This window comes from Chelonoidis abingdonii, chromosome 11, assembly GCF_003597395.2.
Source record: "Chelonoidis abingdonii isolate Lonesome George chromosome 11, CheloAbing_2.0, whole genome shotgun sequence".
In the NCBI taxonomy this organism is placed as follows: Eukaryota; Metazoa; Chordata; order Testudines; family Testudinidae; genus Chelonoidis; species Chelonoidis abingdonii.
Window position 1 is genome coordinate 46565940 of NC_133779.1, and position 20698 is coordinate 46586637.

At 49.4% G+C, this 20698-nt stretch overlaps 1 protein-coding gene across 2 annotated transcripts in view; it reads right to left on the minus strand.

Moving 5' to 3' along the window:
* Positions 1 to 5941: 5941 nt before the first annotated feature.
* The window catches only part of LOC116831785 (natural killer cell receptor 2B4), a 34467-nt gene continuing 19710 nt past the window's right edge, over positions 5942 to 20698 (minus strand). For both annotated transcript variants that reach the window (XM_032792049.2, XM_032792048.2), the window contains exons 4-9: positions 17407 to 17517; positions 15829 to 15902; positions 12323 to 12388; positions 9964 to 9999; positions 8410 to 8469; positions 5942 to 7368 (exon numbers count right to left, since the gene is read on the minus strand). In XM_032792049.2, coding sequence (XP_032647940.1) covers positions 7288 to 7368; positions 8410 to 8469; positions 9964 to 9999; positions 12323 to 12388; positions 15829 to 15902; positions 17407 to 17517 — 428 coding nt within the window. In that variant the 3' untranslated portion in view covers positions 5942 to 7287. The remainder of the gene's footprint in view (positions 7369 to 8409; positions 8470 to 9963; positions 10000 to 12322; positions 12389 to 15828; positions 15903 to 17406; positions 17518 to 20698) is intronic.

The following is a 20698-nucleotide window of genomic DNA, read 5'->3' on the forward strand; positions in this document are numbered from 1 at the left end:
CCCTTCCTGCAGGGCAGGGACGTAGGTGCCCCTCTCTGTTGCATCACATCACTAGCAACTTCTCCCACTGATGTCTCTGTTTGTTCATTTGTGCTCCTTTTGTACTGGACTTTCAGTCATAAGGCAAGTGCAGGTGAACTCGAAATCCCCAGAGTCACCCCCTGGATAGAAGGGAGCAAAGTTCTCTCCCGCCACAGGCTAGCAAGCCAGCTGCAACACAGAATCTCCTTCAGTGGGATACTGAACCACACCAACTGCCTTTGTGCTGGGAATGGCTGCGGCCCGTGCAAAGGAGTGCTGCTAACCTGCCCCTTTATTGGGCAGAATCCCAGGGGCGGTGTCACTCTCCTTAGGGACCATGCTAGGCTGGAGGCATTAAGCTGTGCAGAGAAACCCCAAAATATTTGGTCCTTGCAAGACAATGCCTTGCAGCCTGCCATTGTACGGAGTCACATCCCTTGTAACGCAGCCCACCCCAGCCTGGCCATGACTCCAGGGCCGGCTCCAGGCCCCAGCGCACCAAGCACGTGCTTGGGGCGGCATGCCACACGGGGCGCTCTGCCGGTTGCCAGGAGGGAGTCAGGCGGCTCCGGTGGACCTCCTGCAGGTGTCCCTGCAGAAGGTCCGCTGGTCCCGCAGCTCTGGTGGAGCATTCGCAGGCTCACCTGCGGGAGGTCCACCAGAGCCGCGGGACCAGCAGACCCTCCGCAGGGACGCCTGCGGCAGGTCCACTGGAACCGTGGGACCGGCAAGCAGCAGAGAGCCCCCTACGGCGTGCCGCCGTGCTTGGGGCAGCGAAACGGCTAGAGCTGGCCCTGCATGACTCATAGACTTTAAAGTCAGAAGAGACCATCATGATTCTAATCTAACCTCCTGCCCATCGCAGGCCACAGAGCCTCACCCACCCACTCTGGCTGAGTCACTGAACTCCTCAAATCATAGTTTAAAGACTTGAAGTTACAGAGAACCCACCATTTACATTAGTTTAAACCTACAAGTGACCCACACACCATGCCATAGAGGAAGGCAAAAAAAACCCAGGGTTACTGCTAATCTGACCTGGGGGAAAATTCCCTTCTGACCCCAAATATATTGATCAGTGAGACCCTGAGCATGTGGGTGAGACCCACCTGCCAGACACCTGGGAAAGGATTCTCATCAGTAACTCAGATCTCATCTAGTGTCCCATCTCCAGTCTCAGATCAGCTACATGCCGTTGTGGGCTGTCCCATCATCCCAGCCCCTTCCTAAACTTCTCAAGCTCAGTCTTGAAGCCAGTTAGGTTTCTTGCTCCCCCTGTTCCCCTTGGGAGCCTGTTCCAGAACTTCCTTCCTCTGGTAGTTAGAAACTTTCACCTAATTTCAAGTCTAAACCAGTTGGCAGTTCTATTGCAATGTGTGATGAGGTCGTTCTGGGCTAACAGAAGGGCCACAATGCAGTCACCAGGAACGAGTGGAGAGTGAAGGATATTCCAGGGTGATGGCTGCCATTTTGGTCATGGCCCAGGGTAGCGGGCTCCAGCCTGCAAAGCTTGAGCTGAAGGAGCAATGGCTGAAACCAGCAGCTGTAAGACATCTGTTCTCTACGGAGCAGGCTCAGGGAACACGCCTAATACACTGATCAGATACAGACGTCTGCATTCAGGCCTGTTGACCCTGAAGGAGCAGTATAAAGGGGCCTTGGTGTAAATGAGACTCAGGCCCCAGGGTCAAATTTTATCCTATATAGCGGCTATAAACAGTGCTTAATTTGTGCCAGGGGTGGGCAAGTCAGAGCCCTGGCACCTGTGGGTTTGCCACATCAGTTATGAAATTGCTTGAGCCCCGGCACCTCTTCCATTACAAATTAAGCACTAGCTACAAATAACCGATCTGGGGACATTTCTCCGTTGCACATCACTCACTGGTACAGGTGTAAACAGGCCACATCCTCCATGGGTGTTAACCAACAGAGCTGCATTGGAATCAGTGCAGATTCATTGCTCTGCACAAGTGACCCTACGAATGGCATAGCAGGGCCTGCATGCGTTGTGTCTCAGCCACTCTGCTTCAGATGTGATCAATTTACAAGAGAGGCAGTTCAGGAAATCCTGGGCTGATAATCTCAGCCTGCCCTCTTTCACAGCATCAGCAGCCATAAAGTTTTATCTACCATCTGCTCTCGTAGATGATCATGCCTTCAGTGGTGGCACAGGGCAATAGCTGATTGGCTCAGTAATTGCAACATAGACCCCAACTCAGGAAAGCACTTATGCATTTGCTTAACTATAAGCATGAGATTAAGCTCCATCGACACTGACAATTCTTAAAAATATGCCTAAAATTAAGCCCATGCTTTGCTTTCTTTCCTGAACAGGGATGCTTGTCTGAACTTTGGGGCTTTGTTCATCACCCACAGAGCAGTCCACAAGTCCAGTAATATCCAGCTCCTTGCTCACAGAAGCATGGCTCAGAAGTGTCAAAGTAGTAAAAAGAGTGACAAGGGGAGCTAATATCTTTTATTACCCAAAGAGGAGCTCTGCTTAGCATGAAAGCTTGGCTCTCTCCCCAACAGAACGTGGTCCAAGATATTACCTCCCCTACCTTGTTTGTCTATTATCCTGGGCCCGACCTGGCTACAACACCACCGCATGAAGTAGTAAATCCTTATTTTTAATCACTGATGTCAGCAGCAATGGTGGTGAAATTCACGCAGCGAGCCAGTTTGCTGGACCAGAGCATTTAAGCTGCCGAGTTCAAGGGGGGCCAGTGACAAGTGAATGCTAAGATGCTCCCACACGCGGTAGCTGGAAGCCAGCAGTCTCCAAGAGTTAGAACCTAGCTGGAGCAATGAACTGGCAGTGAATTAAACAAAGGGGAATCTGCGACACCTGCTGAGAACTGACCCACTTTCCTTTCAGCCCCGAGTGGTTCACATCCATTACTGGGAAGATCTGATGTCAACACTGAAGAGACGCTATGATGAACAAACCATTACCAGGTGACATTGTTGTCTTCACATTGCACACAGTCAGATTGATACTCACAGTTAAAAATCCACAGGTCGAGAGAGGCTGAGCTTGTGAAACTGATGGGAGAGCGAACATCTACTGTGTGCCCTATTATATTTTGATGAAGGAAATGTGCAAAGACATGAGCGCAACTTTACTGCTATGCAGCAAACCAGTGCATCAGCCTTAACAGCGCGCACTGCAGATTGTCTCCACACGCAAACCAGCCTATTAATATACATTACGATAACATGACAGCTTCCACTACAGCCGAAGGTGCTGATGGATGCCCGAGTCTGTGGCATTTGAGCAGTTGCCCTCAAACTATTTCCACTTGCTAGAAACACAAAGAGCTGAAATTTCAAGCTGAAAACCCCTGTAATGTGGCCCGGCTGCGGTTCGTCCCTCAGCGGGGCCATGGGGTATCCCACCGCCTCGCTACAAGCTGCCTTAAGCCCGGCCCTAGGTCAGGGCGAGGCAGCAAATGGTGAGTTGGTGTGCTCAGGCCTGCAGGCAGGGCTGAGCAGCAATAGTCTGAATCCCAGCCCCAGAGTCAGTATTAGTAGGTTTCGGCCTCCTCAGGCCAGGGGGAGGGGGAGTCTGCCGCCCCTGGAGGGGTGGCAGGGGGGACGCAGGCCCTCCCACTCCGCTGCGTCCCAGCCTGGGGCCCTAGCAGCGGCAGAAACTCGCTGCTGTCAGTGGGGATCCTGGCCGCAACACACTGACACTGGCTCTGGCAGTGCTGCAGCCAGACTGGGGTCGGCTGCCCCCGGGCTACTTCCCCTTTCCCCCTCGGCAGGTACCTGAGTCGTCGAGGCGTCGCCAGCGGTCTCAGACACCATCAGCTCCTCCGGGTACGCGTTCGAGGGTGGGCTCAGTGGCTCCTCGGAGTAGCGGGCACGAGGCAGGCCAGGCTCTTCCTTGGGGTAGCGAGCACAAGACAGGCTTGGCCAGTCATCCTCAGGGTAGCAGGCACAAGGCAGGCTAGGCTCTTCCATGACCTCTGAGGGGCGGGCACAGGACCCAGCGGCTCAGCCCACAGTGGGGTTGGGGAAGGGCTTTCCCTCAGCAGGGCTGTGGGGGATCCACTGCCTCACTACACCCCCCCAGTAAGAAAAGAATCAGCCTCAATGCCAGGCTGCATTAGGACTTCAATTTCTGTCTATAGCCCATAGATCACGCTTCAGCATTTATTTTATTCAGCAGTAATGCAACCCCACAGGGCTGTTTCCTGTAAGACACTGGCTTCAGCAGTTAGCATGCGGCTTGCAGCCTATGAACTTTGGCACAGATAAATGGCCCAATAGCCACCCCAAAGTTTTGGAGAACTGAGAATAGAATGTGTAAGGGAGGAATTTGTCCATAACGACACCAGCCAACCACAGGAACATAAGCTAACACCGGCTTTTGGATAGAATATCTACAAATGTCTGATCACACGGGTACCAGAGCAACACATTGACGAAAAGGTGAGCTCGTTAATATACTAACCTATAGGACACCCTAACATTGGTAGGGTGAGGAAACACAAACACGGAAGAGGGGAGAAATCCTACTGAGCAGGCATTAGACAGAGTGGCATCAGCATAATGTATTATAAAGGTTGTACCCAGCCTGTGGGCAGGAAGAGAGAGATGTAGCTGTGGGGAGGTGCCTGGCTGATGGCCACTGGTGATGAGGGGGAAGGTGAGGGGGAAGACAATGACTAACATTTCAGGTTGGTCTGCAAGGGATGGTGCAAGTATATGGATGTTCCAATGGACATTCCGTATTGTCTCTACCTACCTTGCAGGCTTCGAGTGTTTGTGACTTTGCTAAATGTATTTGCGATAACTCATTGATACCAAAGCGTTCCTAAAGTGTGAGTGTCACAACTGTGCACAGCAGGGTTCCCAAGGGAACAGTAATTTTAATAACACTGGTCCTGATTTGGGGCCTGTCAACCCTCTGGTAATTTTTAAGTAATTGCTTTTATCAATATAATCAATACACAATCCATATATCGGGCTATGTTATGTCTGCTTCTACTTATAGGCAGCAAAAGAAGGACCCATCGGGATTGCTCTAGTGCAGTGGTTTTCAACTTATTTGTCATTATGGGCCACATAGGCAGCTCTCTCTGTGTTATGTAGGCTGCACCCACACAATAAATATAATACCTGTATGGCCCTGAGGATGTCACATGGGCTGCAGCTGGGGGCTGATTGGGCTGCAAGCAGATATGGGCCATGGGTTGAGAACCGCTGCTCTAGTGAATCCGTCCACTTAATAGGGCTGGCCGGAAAACGAGAATTCCTCTTTGCAAAAAGCTAGATACAGCATAGCCCTGACCTACTCGGTGGAAGATGAAGGATCAAAGCCCTGCTCTGCTTTGATTTGGATTGGGGACTTCAACCTGGGTTTTCCACATGCCACGTGAATGCCCTCCCCCCAGTCCAAGCCTAGTGACTGACCTGAAGTCTTACTGTCTCTCCCACCCTGCATCTGCAAAGCCTTCTCATGAACACCAGGACTTTTCCACAAAAGGTTTTGTTGTCAACGAGTCAGCATTTTCCATCCAAAACACTTCCCGACCAGCTTTACTGTTTAGCTCTGTTGGGTGAGCTGTTGTTGTGACCCCTTGGCTTGTATACAAAGGGTCATCTTCCTCTCTCCCCCCCTGACATTATCAGGAGCTTTCCTATTAACTCCAATGGATGTAAGATCAAACCCTCTGGGCAGAATTTCTGGTGATGTCAATGGCAAATGTGTCTAGAGATTGAAATTCACCCGCATGCCAAGGGCCAGGACAAAGTCTGCCCAATACTTACATCCCACTTAAACCTTATGAACCACTTACAGTCAGAAAAGAGGGTACAGTTGTCAGATGCTTTGAGAACTGATGAAAAATGCTGTACAAAAGCTAGGTATTAGTCACAAGAGATATTTACAGAGAAATTTGACCACATGTACTCATCTGAAAGTAGTATTTATTTTTCCTGAGCATTTGGCCTCACCTACAATATAATACAAGAGGTATTCCTCCCACAGCTACATCTCTTTACATACATTATACCAGCTAAAGATCTGGCCAAAATCAGCATATCTCCATTAACTTCAGTAGAGCTGTGCCAGGTTATACCAGCTGAGGATCTGGGCTGGAAATTCTACACACACAAATTCTGCAGAGCACCAGGACACTACAATTCCCCAGGCCTGCTGAACTTTCTTCTTGTAGCGGGCATGGAAAGTCCTTGCTCAGGGCTCTCAATACAGCTTCTTGTTAGTGATTCTAATTCATTCGTCACAGGGTGCAACTGGAGGGGAATATCCTGACCCAGGATTCAGATCATTAAAAGCAGCCCAAAGCCATCGCCCCCACAAGTGTGGGAAGTCACTGGAAGGTTCAAAACTTCTTGATTCTCTCTATTCTGCCGGTTTGTATTTCTCTCAGTCAGGACAAACCTGGTGGTCCATTTCACTTTTGTTTCTAGTCAGTTTGACTCTTGGTCACTCTAACAAGACACTGGGCACCTCTTGTATAAAACAAAACAATTGGTAATAGTCATCAACTTCCTCAGAATGACGTGAGACCTGGGGCTGAGCTCTCATAAAACAGTCACCAAAACTTAGAACATCAAATTCCAGTGCCATTCTCTGCTCCTTAGACACCTCTCTGAAGAGTAGGGGCTGAATCTCCTCTCACTTACCCTGGTTTGACCCAGCTGTAACTTGGAGCTCCGTTGATTTACACCAGTGTATCTGGCCCAGTTGATTTTAGTGGAGTTACCCCTGATTTACACTAGCGTTAAGGTGAGAGTTACACCCTACAGCTGTCCTGCTTAACTACATTTTAAAGCTATAAATAAGGTAATTAACCCACAATGCCTATTGCTTACAGTTAAATCTATACACATCTGTGTGTGCAAATGGCACAGGAGTGTTGAACCAGCAGAAATTAACAAAATAAATACCCCCAAACCAACCATCTTTCCACATCAAACCTTCTCAAACAATCTTTCCCAATGAAAGACAAGTTCAGGTATGTTCTCTGATCCCTCAGTTTATTTGTTTTCAATGAGCCTTCACGGTTTGACCTGGGACTGCACGATACGAATGAAGACGCTGTTATCGTGATATTTCCACTCTGAGCGCAATGAGGAAAAAAAACCCTAAAGTCTTGTGCATCCAAGCAGCACTGATCAAAGCTGTGCTTATCTGCACAAGTGGAGGTCTGTCCATCAGCAAGGAGCTCGCTCCACGGGGAAAAGGCCTTTAAAGAAAAGAAGGAGGTGTCCTGCAGCGAGGGGCTGCGGAAGCTATGAATACAGATGCCCAGGATTAGGTGAAGATGGACGCTGCATTTGAGGACGCCTGGGTCTGGAAGGGGCTTCTTGAACCTACAAGAGAACCAACCACCCTGAATATGCTTCAACAGGAAATCACTTTAAACACAAACTCCAGAAGCACCAAATCTACTGATTTTACAATCCCGGGGAGGGGCAGCGCATGGAAGACAGGTCCATGAGGCTGGATAAGAATTTTTGCAAGGAAATTAGCCACGTCAAAAATCAAGCAGTGATGGGGAGTGACAAGGACAGTGTTTGGATGGGAGATGAGCCCAGCAGGTCTGTGAAAAGGAAACTGGAGCTGATGTAGAGCAGGTGGGAAGTCTGGCCCTGAATTTTAACAAAGAGATGTTCATTGGTATCTGGCAGCAAGCGGGTGATGCAAGACTGATGATTCTGTTCTTGCATCATTTGCTTTATAATTAGCAGGCTGTTCAACATGGCTTTGGCTTCAAAAGCATGACCGCTTGCTGCAAGCATTAGCTCACATTAGCTGGCTTGCCTGGTGGAAGGGACAGAGCCCTGGAGCAACAGGCTGCAGGGAATAAGAACCTCAGCAGTTGCTTTGAAAGAAGAGGGTCAGACTGCGCCTGCAAGACCGCCTCACACTGCTTTGAAATGGAGCTGCAGCCAGAGAGGAGTCACTGTCAGTGGAGCTAGTGGAAGCTGCTAATGCCCAGCAGTGGAAGAATCAGGCCCCAGGCAGGAGAATAAAACATATGGGGCCAGATCTTTATATGCAGTCCATGCTGACTTATGCCAGCTGTTGACACCAGGCGAGAATCTGAGCCAACTAAAACTAGGGTGACAGAAGCTGTAATGGAATCACAGCTGGTTTACACCAGCAGGGATCTGGCCCACACCTATGTGGAATTTTCCTCTTTCCTTCCCTTTGAAGAGCTGAGGAGGGGTAAATGCTCCCTCCCTCTCCCCACTGCAGGGAGTGAGGTCATGGGAACAAGACTAGCCATTTTGCCCTGAGGGTAGTGGCCACTCTGGTGGGGCATGGGGAAGGAGGCATTCAGCTGCCGGTAGGGCTAATTGTCCCTTGAGCACCACAGGGGTTCAATGTGGCAGGATTGGACCTCTTACCTCTGTGTAGACGGTCGAGATGAAGGACGGGTTGATTTTCTTCCTCTTGACAGAAGGAGGCTGAGAAGCAGAGCAAGATGGTTGGTTATAACATTCATAAGCTGGGCAATAAACCCCAGCTTCCCTGCCATGCTCTAGCAAGGACACATGTGAACGATTGTTACTCAGCAATCAGTCTGCCTCGCCATTCATCACTGACAAAGCTGTCAGGGAAGGAGGGCTGCAAAGGGCTCTTATTCCATCAGGAAAAGTAATGCTCCAAAGGGACAGGTGCCTAAATAGTACAGTTCATGCCCCTGTTGGATGGGGCTCCTGGACTCAGAATGGCAAAGCAAAGGCAGGCAAAGGGCCAGATCCTGCTAGGTGCTGAGTGCTTCCCCTGTAACTCCTTCAAGGCTGGTGGAGATCTGTATGCCAAGCCCAACAAACATCTGCATGTTCACCTCAGTTCCAACTCCTGTTCTGCCGCCTCCACACATGGGACTGGCTAAGAGGCTGTGTTATCAGTAGCTATGCAGCAGCTGCTGTGGGGCCATCCAGGGATTGCATGTGGGCAAAACAATCCCTCCACCACTGACTGGCAGACCTTGAGCTAGGCATTGTGTGTTAGATTCTCGGGTTTTCAAAAGCACATACCCGACGTAGGAGCAGGACTCCCATCGACTGGCAGAGGGACTTAGCCAAGCCTTCAAGGTTAGAGGATGGAGTGAAATCCTGGCTCCATTGACTTCAGCAGGGTCAGGACTTCACCGTTAATGTCAGCAGCACAAGTCCCAATGGGGACCATCTAAGTCATTAGGTGCCTTTGAAAATGTTGCCCTCCAACCTTTACAACCTGGATTTTTAAAGGGGCCTAAGTCAATGGAAGTTTGGGTTGGATTTTCAAAGGTATTTAGGAGCCTAAAAATGCAGATAGGATTTTCAAAAAGTTGACACCTAGTAGCCACCTATCTGCATTATTAGGTACCTAAATACCTTTTGAAAATCTCACTGCAGGTGTCTAACTCCCTTAGGGCCCTTTGCAAACCACAGCCTAGAGGTGCAAATCATGCAGTGCTCCAGTGCAGGTCAACAACGTGTAACACACACCTACCTGCTCACCTTTAATGGCCCCTTCAAACCCCCTTTTGTATAACAAACTCGCCCTTTTTGCCTGCTCCATCTCAGGGGGCCTCCTGCCACATGCCTGACCCCTTATGTTTTAACAATCCGCCCCAACTTGTATGTAGCTCGCACACTGATGGGCATCCCGAGACCTGGTCCTGAAGAGGAGCTCCGTGTAGCTTGGAAGCGCATCTCTGCCACCAATGGAGGTTGGTCCAATAAAAGAGACAACCTCCCCATCTGGTCTCATATATCCTGGGAGCGACATGACAACAACGACGCTGCCAACTCCCATTAATATGGATGGGAAATCCTGCCAAGCCCCTTGAAAGTTTACCCTTCACACACTAGTGGGCCCAGCTATGTAGGATGAAACCTCTGCAGAACCCAGTATGGCCATTTGCTGTGGCTTGCCCAGATACTGCTACCACCACAGCAAGACAGACTCACCCTCTGGACAGCAGCGTACACCGTGAAGTCTGCTACCTGGGGAAAGTCAAGGCAATCAAAATCAGTGAAGAGCAAATGATGGACAAAGGGCCCAGCTGGCGGAGGTCATCACAGTTCTATTGACTTCAGCGGAGCAATGCAAAATGCACACCTGCTCAGGACTGACCCAAGGATCCTTGTACTGGTAATAACGTAGTGCTTCTGAGTCATTAGATCTCAGAACACTTCACTCACCCAGTGAGTCAGCTGGAGAGCTGGGATTCAAGACTAGGTACCCCAATGACTAGCACAAACCACTAGAACACAGCCCTTTATCGGGGGCTGTTTAAGTTCTAATCTAACCAACTCTTTCCTTGAACAGAGCAAAATGTTATGGATTGAAGGTAATCAATGGTTCCCTGTCAGAATGGAAGGGCATATGGGAGAGGGGTGTGCCACAGGGGCCAGTCCTGGGACTGGTACTATTCAATATTTCCTTAGTGACTTGGATAAGTGAATGGAAAGTGTGCTTATAAAATTTGCAGATGACACCAAGTGGAGAATTGCAAGCACTGTGGAAGACAATTAGAATTCAAAATGACTGTGGCAAATTGGAGAATTGGTCTGAATTCAGCCACAAGTGAAATTCAATAAAGCCAAGTGCAAAGTATTTCAGTTAGGAAGGTGGTGGGGGAGCGATAAAGAGAATCAAACGCACAACTATAAAATGGGGAGGTGGTAGAACTGCTGAGGAGGATCTGGATGTTACAGTGGATCATAAATTGAATACGAGCCACCAATGTGATGCAGCTTTTAAAAAAGGCTAATTTTCTGGGGTGTGTTAACAGGCATGTTGTATATAAGACACGGGAGATAATTATCCTGCTCTGTTCAGCACTGGGGAGGCCTCAGCTGGAGTACTGTGTCCAGTTCTGGTGCCACACTTTAGGAAAGATGTGAACAAGCTGGAGAGAGAGAGAGAGTGTGTCCAGGAGAGCAACAAAAATAAGAGATTTAGAAAACCTAATCTCTGAAAGGTTAAAAACCTAGGCAGGATTAGTCTTGAGAAAACAAGGGACCTGATAAGTCTTCAAATCTGTTAAGAGCTGTTCTAGAGAGGACGGGGTCAATGGTTTTCCAAGTCCACCGAAGGCAGAGCAAGTAGTAACAGGCTTAATCTGAAGCACGGGAGATCCCAGACTCTAGGGCTATGTCTACACTACCGCAGTAAGTCGATCTACGCTACACAACTCCAGCTACGTGAATAACGTAGCTGGAGCTGACGTACCTTAGGCTGAGTTACTGCGGGGTCTACACTGCATAGAGTTGATGGGAGAAACTCTCCTGTTGACCTACCTTAATCTTCTCGTCAGGGGTAGAGTATAGGGGTTGACTGGAGAGCGTTCCGCTGTTGATTTTGTGGGGTCTTCATTAGACCCACTAAATTGACGCTGGTGGATTGATCTTAGAGTGTCAATCCCAGCTGTAGTGTAGATATAGCCTAGCTCAGAGCTATCCTGAAGATATTTTATGGAGCGGTGATGTGAGAAACTCACAGGTCTACACCCTGTAAGCTATTTCCCTTAAGTAGTTAGCATAAAGCTTCGAGGCTTCTGAGCCTGAGCATAACTGAGTTACCCAACTGTAACCCTGAGCTATTGGGGAACTGAGAATATTGTGTTTAGGGAATTTGGGGTGTAAAATGAGATCAGGGAACCCTAGGAATAGGAACAGAAGCCAGCTGCGGATATTTTAGGATAAGAACATTCGGGTGAGTGTGATCATTGTGCATGTCCAGGTTCCCAACCAGACATTGAACTTCATTCTGTTGTGCTGATACCGGGACTAGAACCTTTCAAACCTCAAATCTAATCAGCGATCAATTGGAAATGCTTGGGTCAATATAATCAATAACCTCTCAACAAAAATCAGGCAACAGGTTAGCTAGTAGGAAAAGCTTTCTAAACTCTCAGGGAGCTGAGCTCTGGAATAGGTTTCTGAGGGAGGTTGCAGAATCCTCGTCACTGGAGGTTTTTCAGAACAGGTGGGACAAGGATTGGTCTCAGTTACTTGGTCCTGCCTCAGCACAGGGGGCTGGACTTGATGAGCTCTCAAGGGCTCATCCAGCCCAGCATTGCTACAATTCTTCAAGAACCATTAGCCAGATTTTCAGCTAGCATAAATTGTTATCGCTCCATCAAAACCACAAAAGTCAATGGAGTGATGTCAATTTACACCAATAGAAGATCTTGTCCCACAGGCCTGAGAAGTGACTCCTTTCATCCATACGCCTGCACATGGAGTAGCTTGATGTAAAAGAAAACCTATGGTTTAAAAGCAGCAGAGTGAACCTGGGCTGGGAGGACCACTGGGCACTTACTTGCGGGTTGGAGTTGATCTCAGCGTAGATGGTGTTTCCTACTATTCTGCTCTGTGCATTTCCATTCTGTATGGGGGAAAAACAACAACTGGGTTGGTTTAAATATCTTAGTCATGGGGGAAAGGGGGGAGGGATTTAATTTCCTTCTTGTCTCTTCAATCAGGATCACTGGCTCAACTGCTGAGAGAATAAAATTCAACTTCCCTCTAGGGCCAGATCCAAGGTGCAATGAAAATCAACAGGAACCATTCCACCGACTTCAGTGAGCTCTGAATCAGGTTGCTAGAGGATGGACTCATGAATGACAAGCAGCACTGGGGGACTGCAAAGAAGTAGTCATGCTGAAAAAACTTGATCAGCTTTTTTTAAAGCGGATACAAGAGGCGTGGATGGTGAGAATGTGGTAGAATTAATCCCTTTGGGGTTTCATAAAGCATTGAATGCCATCTCTCCTTAAAGATGAACTCACAAAGCTAAGACATACAGTGGGGATAGGCCACAGTGGTGCAGACTAAACAGACCGGAGGGGACTCAGTCATGACAACTTTTCCACAGACAAACATGCCCTCCAGACCTCAAGGTTCAGTCTGGCCATTCCCTCTGGGGAGGAGTAGCTCCATCACCTACAGCTTGTTTGGAAGGCAGCAGCACATTTGCTTATTTGGTCAGGCCCTCAGCGATCACTCTAACAAATTTGTGGTCACCCAGAATGTCTCAGTAACAGCAGGGGTAGAGCTCAGAGTCCCCCTGCTACAGAAGTCCCCGTCCCTGAAACCTGAGCTAAAGGATAATCCCATTAGCCAATAGCAGTACAGCGCCTATGACACACAGGTGAGTTCTGATTCCAGTCAGTAGAGGACAGTGGTGCATATACACATTAGCCAACAGGGTTACCTCTGATTTTTATGCTGCTTTTACACATTAAATATCTGTACTTTTATTACGAAAAACCCATTGCTTATCTGACAGTAGCTCCAATTATCCAAGAAATACAGAGACGTGAAATGTAACAAAAACTGGAAAGACAAGACAAATACAGGGAAAGTATTTTAAGACTGCACCTGCTCCAAAAGAGTGAGATGAAATGAGTTCCAGGGGGCAGCAGAGGATCAGAAAGGGAGCAGCTATGCTCAAAGCTGGCCAGAAGGTGGCAGCAGGTGTTTATGAATGAATCCTGCATGTTACTAGACGTTCTATTCACCTGTCTGGAAAATATATTTCTTATTTCATATCTTACAACAAGCATATTTCTATAGCACTTTTATCCTGCAGGACTGCAAAGCAATGTTTACACTATACACAGGGTTTACTTCCCCCAGCCCTCCAAGGCAGCCAGCTCTGGGGTGGAGCACCGCAGCTGCTTAACAGCTATGCAGCAAATACAAATGTTTAGATGAGAAGGAAAGAATGCCTGTGGCTTTCAAAACTTCAGGGGGAATTCAGTCACCCCAACTGGATACACAGCCCTGGGGAAATGGCACTGGAGTGGGAATCAAGAGATCCAGGTTTCACACTCAGCTTTGACCCTGAACAAGTCACTTCCCCCAATCTGTGCCTCAGTTACCCCATCAATAAAATGGGGGTAATGATGGTGACCTGACCTCATAAAGTGCTTTGTAAACCACAGGTAAAAGGCAGCAACAGAAGTGCTAAGTTATGTATTGTGATGTGATGCTCCATATTCTTTACAGAAATATGCTTATATGAATATGGTATAATTAAGATACATTTTATGCAAGGTGGCACATGTAAGATATCACTGGAAAAGTTATAATTTACTGTATGTGATTATCCAGCGTGTATGCATGTATCATTTCTGTATCTTGAGTTGGGAATATTAACAATTACAACTGTGGTTATACTTGTAGACGCCCACCAGACAATAAGCGATCAGCCTTAATGGGCCATTAGGAAAAAGACAATGAGTCTTTGAAGATGTGGCTCTCTATCTTCCCGGAGTTCCTTCCTGTGAACATTGCAAATAAACCTGGTTTCATGGTTGTTTTGACACTGCAAGATCAGGTGATAATGTGACCTGGTAAAAAGTGCCACCTTGGACACTGCTGGTACTTTTCCACTGGAAACAAAGGCTTCCCGCCTTATGTAAATTCTATTTAAGGCTGGGGAGTAAAGCAAACAGGACTCTTCTCCACTGCCTTCCTGCCCAAGAAGAAAGGCTGCTGAAAGTGTCTGAAGAGACAAAGGAACTGAGCTGAGGGAAAGGCAAGGGCTGAGTCCAGACTATGACGGGGGTCCAGTCTGTAAAGAGAAATAACCAGAACTCTAAGCTCCAGGAATTCTGCAACTTGCCTAAAACGTTTAGGGTGAGAATTACTTCTTGAACCCCATTTCATTAAAATCTTAAGCTTAGTTTGCATGTTTTGTTTTATTTGCTCAGTAATTGTTTATAATCACGTACAATTTACCTTTTATAGATAATAAACTTGTTTTAGTTCATTCCAAAACTCAGTTTGTGCAATTCATATCGGGGAGAGAAGGAAGAAGGAAGCTGTGCTTATCTTCCTCCACATTGAGGGAAGGGGTGAACTGATGAGCTTATCTTGTATAGATTTCTCTACAGTGCAAGACAATACTATTTTGGGTGTACTTTCCAGAGGGGTAGTGCACTTGAGTGCTGGGCCACTTCTAGCTGAGTCTTCTCATAGGGAGCTGTTTGCAGACTGTGATATTCTACTGCTGGTGCATCCCTACCTGTGTGTGTTTGCGGCCAGAGAGCCTAATTCAGTAAAACAGAGAGAAGGAGCCCAAGCTAGTGGAGCAGACAGGCTCAGTGAAATCCCAGTACATCAGGTGGCATCCTGGATGGAGGGGGTGGGGTCCAACCTGCCACACGTATTACATGGGGCTTTCTAGGGGATTAGTGCAGAAGTCTCTGTTTTCCCCTTGGGCTTGTGCTGAAACAGGGACGCTCAATGAAAGTAAAAGGGGACACATTCAAAGCTAATAAAAGGAACTAGTTTTTCAATTAACACATAATTAGACTGTGGAACTCACTCCCACAGGATGTCATTGAGGCCAAGAAGCTAGTAAGAGCCTGTTGGTAGACATTTATATGGAGAACAAGGATATTCAGAGTTATAAAAATTAATCCAAAATTCTGTTTGCAAAAGCTAAAAACCTCACTCTTTAGGGCTTAAAACAATCTCTATTAGTGATGAAAATGAGGCCTTCCTTGATAGCTGGTTATCCCACACCTAGAGAAGGGTTCTTCCCTCTTCCAGAGGCATCTGGTGCTGGCCACTATCACAGATGTGATATTGGACCAGATGGGACTGGGTCTGATCCAGTCTGGCAATTCTCATGTTCCCAGAAATAGTTTTCTATCTGATCTGGGTGGGAAGGCTATCAGTTATATCTGTTCCTTCTGCCAAAGCAGGGTGGCACTCCATTTCAGCCTTTGCCACCTTAAGCCGGTTGAGCTGCAGCAATACTGCTCTGGACTTGCCTACAAAGGGGGAAAACAAAGGGATTCCCTCAGGACTCACAGCATTTCTTCTGGGGCGGGTGTTCTCCACTTCCTCATAGAGGGTGAGGGACGGGTCACCGTCTTTGGAGGAGCCTTTGAAGAGACAGAACAAAGCGACTTGTGTAAGAAACCCCATCGCATCCTGGTCTCACACAGGGTGAAAGTTACCCCAGACAAAGCCCTCTGCTCAGCGTTGCATGGGGTGTGGGCAGCTTGCCACTAACAGATCACCCTCAGCCCTGTTTCCCAGAGCCAGCCACCCTGGTCCCAGTGATCTTAGCATTTCCTCTAAGTCTCTTGGTCTCCTACCTCAGGGTAAGGTTCCAGGCTGCAGTGCAGTTAATTAGGACAAGCATTTCAAAAAAAAAAAAAAAAGACAAAAAACCTACCTATAGACAAGAGGCAGTTTCAAGGCGTTACTATGGGCAGGGCCGGCTCTAACTTTTTTCCACCCCAAGCAGAAAAACCACCGAGCGCCACCCCACCGAGCGCCACCCCACCCCCACCCCAAGCGCCGCCCCGCTGAACCAAAAACAAAACAAAAAAACTGAGCACTGCCCACCACCCCAAGATTGGCTGCCCCTGGGAAGGTGCCGCCCCAGGCACATGCTTGGTCAGCTGGTGCCTGGAGCCGGCCCTGACTATGGGTTTATAGGGCCAATTTCTCATTCTGAGTCATAGATTCAGTCCAGAATGGAGTCAGAGGACCAGCGCGACCATCTAGCCCAGGAGTCTCAAACACGCGGCTCGGAGTTATTTTCTGTGGCCCGCAAGCTCCTCGTGGCCCTCCCTCAGCGTTTACCTAGAGCGGCTCCAGCCTGACGCACAGGGGGGCTGCGCAGGCTCCCTGCCTGCCCTGCCCCATGCCGCTCCGGGGAGCCGACGGAACCTGCAGAAGGAGGGCTGCAGGGGTGTGTGTGGCTGTTACTTCACGCACTGGCCCCCGCATCTCCCATTGGCCGGGAACAGGGAACTGTGGCCAATGGGAGCCAGGGCCCGCCCCCCCAAACCCGTCCTGCAGCCGAACCCCCTGCCCTGAGCCCCCTGCCACACCCCACACCCCTACCCCCTGCTGCGCCCCTCCTGCACTCTGATCCCCCGCTGCACCCCACACCCCTCCTGCACCCCGACCCCCTGCCCTGAGCTCCCTGCCCATCCTGACCGCCTGCCACACCCCTCAACCTCCCTGCACCCCAGACCCCAACTCCCTGACCTGAGCTCCCACCACACCCCACCTGTACCCCCCTGGGGGTAGGGAGGGGGCAGAGTTGGGGTGAGGATTTCAGGGAAGGGGTGGGAAGAGGCAGGGCAGGGCCTCATGGAAGGGGTACAGTGGGGACGGGGCTGAGGGCAGCAGAGGGGGAGAGGTGTCAGTAATGCGGCCCTCGGGCCAATATACTAGTCCTCATGTGGCCCTCATGATCATTTGAGTGTGAAACCCCTGCTCTAGCCTGACTGCCACTGTAACAGGTGTCAGGAGGGAGGACTGGAGGTGCATAGACAGCTCTCCACCATCCGTATGTGGCTGTCATCTTAGTCACTTTCATGACCTGAAGGTGAGGTTCCTCTACTGGATGAGCTCCTTTTAACCACTTACTTCGCTTCTTCCGATGCTTGCAGAGGAAGATGAGGGTGAGCACCGTGAGCAGAAGCAGCAGCCCCAGACCTGCAGCAACAATTGCCCACAGTGGGACTTTCTGAAAAAAGTCTGTAAGAGAGAAAGGTGAAAAGCCGAGCGAGCTCTCGTTACACTGCAGAATGCCAGAGCCTTTCCTGACCCTTATTCTCCATCCTACTTTTAGCATTTCTATGATGGATTAGTTAATGGGCAGTAGATGCTTTGGTAAATGATAGATCAATTGTCATAGAGCCCAACAGACTGCTAAGAAATATTGCCAACCATTGGTATTCAATAAAATCAAGGGTTTGGGTTACAAAATCCATGTTTTTCCTCATTTTATTTTGCCCTCTGGTTTCCAATCTTCTAGAGTTGACTTGGGTCATATTTGTCTCCCAAACCCATGGATGGCTAGAATTTTTTTTTTTTTAAATACAAAAGAAAGCAGAGGGTCTCACCTCGTCCCCTGACTCCAGGAGTTGGGGCTGTAATAAAAATGCTTCAGAGCTTGCAACACTAGCCTCTGGCATATAACCATCTGTAACACCTTCTGCAGATGTGCTCATACACATACTGTTCATAACCATAGCAAAAAAAAAAAATAAACCACTGACTTTGACAATCAACCTGTTTACTCACCCAAAATACTCCCTGCTATGTCTTACAACAGGCCAGGTTCCTCCAAGTAAGGTGACATTTCCTCATCAGCCCCAATCAGCTCTCTTTCCCTCACTTCTCATTCTATAGGCACATAACCCATTACAATACTTGCGACTAGAATGGGTCAAAAGTGTTCATTGAAAGGGTTTGACAAAAAAGGCATTTTTTGAAAATGAAAATAGATTTCAGTGAAATTGTGTTACCAAAAGGCTTTATTTTTTCCTCTGTCAAAACATGCCATTTTCAGAATGAAATGTTTTGCTTTTCATTCTGAAACAAATTTCTGCTTTTTTTTTTTTTTTTTTTAAAGTTGAACAGGTCAAATAGGAGCACAATGTTCTTATCTGATTGAAGTGAAATGTTTTGATCAACCTAAAATGCAACTTTTTTCATTTTAATTTCAATTGGAAGAAAAATTCAATTTTGTTTTGTTCTACTGGGACTTTGTAGGTGCTACCTCAATCATAATTATAGCAAAGAGACACTGCTTATAATCAAGAGGAATAACAGCAGGTCTGTTTTCTTGCAGATCATTAGTAGTTTTCCTGAGGTCTCCCATCTGACTACTGAACCACCTCAACCCTCCTTAGCTCTGACTGGGAACGCTGACATCTGAAATTGCAGGTGTATCCCTGCCTAGCCCTGTACTGGGATGAGCTGTTTGAATCCCAGCAATGTCAGGCTGGAAAGGACCTCAAGAGGTCAGAAAGTCTAGTCCCCAGCACTGAGGCAAGACCAAATAAACCCCTGACAGGGTTTTGTCCAGCCTGTTCTAAAAAGCCTCCAGTGACGGGGATTCCACAACCTCCCTGGAAGCCTGTTCCAGAGTTTATCTACCCTTAGAGCTAGAAAGTTTCTCCTAATATCTAACCTAAACCTCCTTGTAGTGAGGTCAAGATTCACCAGTGCAGCACCTCCTGCTGGTTATCCTGGGAATTAGCTCAATTTCAGCCCAGAGCATCGTCTGCAGGCCAGTGGCTCACCTGCCTCATGCCCCGTGTTCCATCTGGACCCCTTTACCTCAGGATTCTGCTCCTGTAATATCCCAGGCTGGTCCTCCCAGTCCCCATACCTGCATAGGCCTCTATCAAGACCTGCAGCTTGGGGAGTTGCCAGGCTGGATCAGCCCAGGCTGCCCTGCTCTGCCCTGCCCTGCCCTGCCCTGCTCTGTCTCCAAGTACTCTTCTCTCCCAGGTAGCCAGATCCTTCTCTCTCAAGAGCTAGAGCAAGACTGACTCAGTGCCTGGCTCATAGCCTTTTTATAGGGCCAGCTGTGGCCTGATTGGGGTGTGGCCCCAGCTGTGGCTGCTTCCCCAACCAGCCTAGCCTTTTCTCTCAGGAGCGGGGCAACTGCCCCGCTATACTCCTTTGCTGCGGGATCTCTTGGAGCTTCGGTGCAGGGATGGGTCTGTCGTTCACCCTCCTGTCTCTGGATCAGGAGAAGGCGTTCGACAGGGTGGGCCACGGGTATCTCCTGGGCACTCTGCGAGCGTTAGGCTTCGGATTCCAGTTTGTGGGTTTTCTCCAGGTGCTGTATGCTTCCACAGAGTGTCTGGTCAGGCTCAACTGGACCCTGACCGAGCCGGTCAGCTTTGGGCAGGGAGTACGGCAGGGGTGCCCCCTCTGGGGCCAACTGTACGCTCTGGCCATCGAGCCCTTCCTCTGTCTCCTCCACAGGAGGCTGACGGGGTTGGTGCTTTGGGACCCAGAGCTGCGGCTGGTCCTGTCGGCGTACGCCGACGATGTGCTCCTCGTGGTCCAGGACCCGGGCGACTTGGCACGGGTGGAGGCCTGCCATGCGGTGTACTCGGTGGCCTCCTCCACCCAGGTCAACTGGGTCAAGAGCTCTGGCCTGGTGGTCGGGGATGGGTGGCAGGCGGGCTCCCTCCCGCCCGCGCTTCAGGCCATCCGGTGGAGCGAAGGTCTGCTGCTCTATCTCAGAGTTTACCTTTCCGCCATGCATCCGTCTCCGCAGGAGAACTGGCACGGTTTGCAGGGCAGGGTGGCGGAGCGGCTCCGGAAATGGACAGGACTCCTCCGGTGCCTTTGCCTTCGAGGGCGGGCACTGGTGCTCAATCAACTGGTCCTGTCCATGCTCTGGTACCGGCTCAACACCCTGGTCCCGGCCCCGGGCTTCCTGGCCGACCTCCGGAAGGTGATTCTGGAGTTCTTTTGGCCAAGACGGCACTGGGTCCCTGCAGGGGTCCTCCATCTACCCCTGGAGGAGGGAGGGCAGGGCCTGAAGTGCCTGAGCACTCAGGTCCACGTCTTCCGCCTCCAAGCACTGCAGAGGCTTCTTTATGGTGCGGGTGGTCTGGCGTGGATAGCCCTGGCGCATGCCTTCCTGCGCCGCTTCCGAGGGCTCCAATACGACTGGCAGCTCCTTTATCTCGAACCAGGGGGTCTTCCGCGAGACCTCTCCGGGCTGCCGGTCTTCTACCAGGACCTCCCCCGGATCTGGAAGCTGTTCTCTGCGACCAGGTCCATGGCAGCCACTGAGAGGGTAGATCTCCTCGTGGAGCCCCTTCTACACAATCCCCAACTCCGTGTGCAGGTGGCGGAGTCCCCCGTGGTGCGCCAGAGGCTGGTCTTGGCGGAAGTCACCAGGGTC